This window comes from Halyomorpha halys, unplaced genomic scaffold (assembly GCF_000696795.3).
Source record: "Halyomorpha halys isolate HHAL.00 unplaced genomic scaffold, Hhal_1.1 Scaffold65.1, whole genome shotgun sequence".
NCBI classification, from domain to species: domain Eukaryota; kingdom Metazoa; phylum Arthropoda; class Insecta; order Hemiptera; family Pentatomidae; genus Halyomorpha; species Halyomorpha halys.
In genome coordinates this window covers 462,307-467,113 of record NW_027109066.1, presented here as the reverse complement: position 1 = coordinate 467,113, position 4,807 = coordinate 462,307, and the positions used below count along the sequence as shown (strand labels likewise).

General features: G+C 35.3%; 1 protein-coding gene across 1 annotated transcript in view; it reads left to right on the top strand.

The window, feature by feature from the left end:
- Nucleotides 1-4,807, top strand: part of LOC106692645 (trypsin-2) — a 16,748-nt gene that overhangs the window by 10,865 nt on the left and 1,076 nt on the right. Inside the window, exon 2 of the mRNA XM_014438701.3 lies at nt 3,527-3,922. Within this exon, the coding sequence (XP_014294187.1) occupies nt 3,527-3,922 (396 nt within the window). The remainder of the gene's footprint in view (nt 1-3,526; nt 3,923-4,807) is intronic.

Below are 4,807 nucleotides of genomic sequence, written 5' to 3'. Positions count from 1 at the left end.
TATAGGGTCCAATGATCATATAAAGACCGTAGAGTTTCTGGGTATAGGGTCCAATGATCTTATAAAGACCGTAGAGTTTCTGGTTATAGGGTCCAATGATGTTATAAATATATAGTATCTAATATTTTTATATTGTAAAATGCATTATAATATTAAATATTATTATGAAGATTATCATACCGTAGAGTTTCATAATCGAAAAAAGTACAAGGATCCGTGAGTAATATTGGTCATAAACAAGAAAGATATATTAAATATCAATATCAAAGATTTTATATGTGAGGAGAAGTAATCATGGTGGAAACTGCTGCAGAAAAATGTCTATATTTATAAGTTAAACTTTAACTAAAGCGGTAAAGAAGTAAGCGCGAAGGGGAAGAAATTTTCCCTCTTGAAAGGCAATTGATATTATAAACTAACCTATATAGTTATCGACGTACAGTCTGGTCTAGAAGTAATTGTTCCATCCTTTTTTGGGTGATCGATAGTAAACAATTACCCAAGAAACAAGAACTTTTCAAGTTCTGTTTTTCAAACATTTTTGTAAAATTAGCAGCAACTTATTATGAACCATGCTGTATAGGCAGCTGTGCTGTTGTTTTGTATAAGTCATAAACCTCTTTCATTTCATATACCTTGCAACTGTTGCAGGCCTACTTTCTACGCCATAATCCCTGATGAAGACCTGAAACTCAGGTCGAAACGTCGGCATAAAATAATAAATATGGTTTTGTTTATTTATGTTGTTCTTTGCTGACCGCACCCCCCGACAAACTTCTCCAATCATTAAATCAACTTATCAAATCCCCACAGAAATAGTGCGTAGTGGCCGAGAATCAAAGCCATTTTTTTTGGAAAGAGGTGTGAAACAAGGAGATAGTCTCAGTCCATTATTGTTTATTGCCTTTATGGTATAAATCCACAAAATATGCAGGAGAAGAACTGCAATTAGTATATGTAATATGAGGACGGTACAAGTACAGGCGTTTCTATATACAGAAGATATCGTGCTGGTAACAGACTCTGAGGAGAAATTACAACAGGCGATTACAGAATGGCAAGAAGAACTTGCTCGAAAAGGAACAATTATTAACAACCGCAGGAGCAATGTTATGACAGTTGCCAGAGATGAAGTGGACATGCCAGAATAGTGCGTAATGATGAAGTATTCCAAAAGGTGGACTTCGATACCTAGCTTGGAACAACTTTCAATAAATCTAGTAAAATAAGCCAAGAAGTGTCCAATAGGATAAATAAAGCGAATAATATTTACTACCAGATATGCAATACTATTGTGGGAAGTGGGGAGGTAGGTAAGGTGCTACGGCGGATAGGGGTTCAAAAAGGGACCTTTACTAGCCCAACCGTGAAAAGAAAAGAATAGTCGAATTTTGTTATTTTTATATTTTTAAATAAGTAAACATAATAAGAAGGAACACAAAATATACAAACTAGAAAAAAAAAAAAAAAGCTTAACACTATTATAAAATTAAATTAATTGAACAAAAGAGAAAAAAGAGTCTTATTTCACCGGTGATTGGTGGGGCACCGGTTGTGGTTGTCCTGAGTGGATATTCTCGTGGAAGTAGATCGACGAAAGGGACGTATGTCCGCCCGCCTTGTCCTCTTGGAGGATAAGTTGAAGAAGTCCGCCCGCCGTGGTTAAGATGATTTAGCTGGCGAAGATGGCCAGAATGCTGGTAACTACGAGTGGGTAGTGAGTAGATAAAGGAGACGATACCTGTGTGCGGTGAGACGTTAAGAAGTTGTCTGTTTATTTTATTTTATTTTTTTTTAATAATTTATTTATTGATATTTACAACTGTATACACATATATACAACAAGTAAATTTGCTGTAGGTGACATAGTGACATGATACAAACATGTGGAGAATCTACCCACTGATAGAACTCCAATAACATTTCTAGAGGAGAAGATCTCGAGGCCATCTTCTTTTCAGACGCCTAGGAGAATTATTAGGTAATGAAGGAGGAGCCAGGTTAGAAACAAGTGGATTTGGGTGGTTGAGAAGATTGTTATGGAAGGAACGGTATCTGGTTCTGGCCAAATCGGCAACATATGGAACATTGAGGTCCTGATGGATGACTTGATTTGTGACCAAGGAGCATTAAGGATTTTACGAAGGATTTTGGACTGTAAGGATTAGATTCTGGATGAATTTGATGGTTTAGTGGAGCCCCAAAGATCCATATAGGCCTTACAATAGTCATGTAGATCAGTCTTTTGGAATGGATTGGCAATTTAGACCGTTTGTCTAGTAAATGTTGCAATAGTCGGAATCTAAGAGCAGTTTATTGTCTTTTAGTCTTGTATGAGGATTCCATGTTAGTCGTTTGTCGAGATGTAGTCCTAAGTAACGGATCTGTTCGACAGGAATAAGTGGGGTATTATTAAAGGATATGTTTATTTTTTAGTTTAAAAAAACAATAGAGAGAAGTTGTTTTGTTTTTGACGTTATAAAAATCATATGTTTCAATTATCGATTTGTGGACCATATGTTGGCCGCAACATAAGGACTTCAAACTATATATCTTTAAAGCAATATATCATACAATGCTATTATATGTTAGTGGAAGTTGGGTTTCCCAAAACTAGGACTTGAGCAGGACTACAGCTGCTGGAATGGGATTTTTGCTAAGAATATTGGGCAAAACTAGGAGAGACAGGATAAAGAATGAAATAATAATAGAACTTTAAATCCCCTCAGTGAAATCAGTGATTGAACACCGACAGCTCCGATGGTAAGGATACGTCTGTAGAATGGAGGAAGAGAAAATGTATGGAGGCGAGGCCGACTGGTAGGAGACCATGAGGCAGACCTAGAAGGAGCAATATGGAGTATATCCAACGACTAGCTCTGGAAAGAGGAAAAATCCTGGCTGAGATAAAGATGCTTGCCAGAGACCGAGTGGTTAGAGGCTCGCACACGCTGAAAGGCATTAGAGGATGAGAAAGAAGAAGAAATATAAGAAACAGATATCAAAATATGATAATAATAATAAATAATACAATATGGTTAGGATTATACAATGATTCTATTCTTATTATTCTCTATTTTATATTACAATTATTTTTATTTCTTCTTTTTATTCAATTGTACATAATTTTCTTTTCACATATAATTGCGTAATTTTAACCCTACCTTAATTTACCTTATTATCCTACTATGTTGTATCTTTTTAATCCCGATGAAGCTCCACAAAGTGGGGCAAAACGTCACAATAGATGTCAACTATGTTTTGTTTTCTTTTGACCGCACCATATTCATAATTAGTAACTCTGATTGTACGGGGGTTGCCCCATAATCTAATAAATACATATAAACCTCAAATGCATTAGGAAGAAGGATAAATATTTAATTTAAGAGTTCTTACAGTGGTATGATCTTTATTATCATTTTGTTTATTGTATTTATTTTATTATTAATTGATCTATCTGTTCAATATAGAATCTACTACAATAACCGAATGTATTCAGAATGATAATAATATTTTAACATTCTAGATGACAAGACAAACAAGGATAAACCATATAGGACTTCAAATCCGGAAGATTACTTCATCAGTGCTGGAAGCAGTCATGCAGAACGAGGAAAGATCAGAAAGGTGTATAGATTTTTCGTACACCCAGAATTTAATGCAAAGGAATTATCGAACGACTTGGGAGCTATTGCTTTGATGAAAGATTTCGTGTTCAACTTTAAAACTCAACCCGCGAGGCTACCCAGAGGTGACGCCAGGGAAACCGCGGCCCAGCTCAACGAAATGTTCCTCTCCAAGATGGAGTGCAAATCTTACGGTTGGGGCGCCAGCAACGACAAGGTCCACACCAGTCTTCGGGTCGTCGTCCTGCGCCTCATCGACTACAGTCACTGCAGGAACAGGCTCTCCAAGAACCATAGTAAGATATTTATGTATCTACAACATAACTAATCAATGCCGCTGTACTATGGATAAGATATTTATCATATATGTATTTATCTACAACATAACTAATCAATATGAAACGTTGCTGTTTAAAAAGCTATATCTCAAAAAGTATTGAAGGTAAATAGCTCTATTAAGGCTCATAATTTAGAAAATTTATTCTACCTTAAATGATGTTCTCTAAGTAGGGATGCAACATCGATGTTTTTAAGCCGATGCTTTTCAACATCGATGTTTTACGTTTGTCCCAATATTTAATTTTTTTTTTTCCAAAAGTAACTAAATGAAAACAAAAAAATTATGGTATAAACAATTTACTATCAACAATGTGGTGAGATAAAAAAGGACCTCCAACCATCACGCTAACGACGTAATAAAGATAAATTACGACTAGAAAAACATCGATGTTTTAAAATATATATGCTTAATATTAAAACATCATTACATACAAACCTTTGCCTAAAATACATCCATGTTTTTGAACAACCATTTCAGTAACATAAGATCTGTTCCAACGACTACGTATAGAAATATGAGGTCTGTTCTAACGATCACGCATTCTACGGCCTTTCAAAATCCACTTCTGACAGACCGTAGAATGCGTTGTCGTTGGAATAGACCTCATGTTTCTGAAATAGTTGTTCAAAAACATCTATGTATTTAGGGTAATGTATTGTAAGCAACGATATTTCAAAAACATCGATGTTTTTTGTAGTCGATGTCGGATTCTTAGTTTCAAAACCCACTTTTGACAGGTCGTAGAATGCGTGATCGTTGGAACAGACCTTATGTTTCTGAAATAGTTGTTTAAAAACATCGATGTTTTTTGGGTAATGTATTTAAGCAACGATATTTTAAA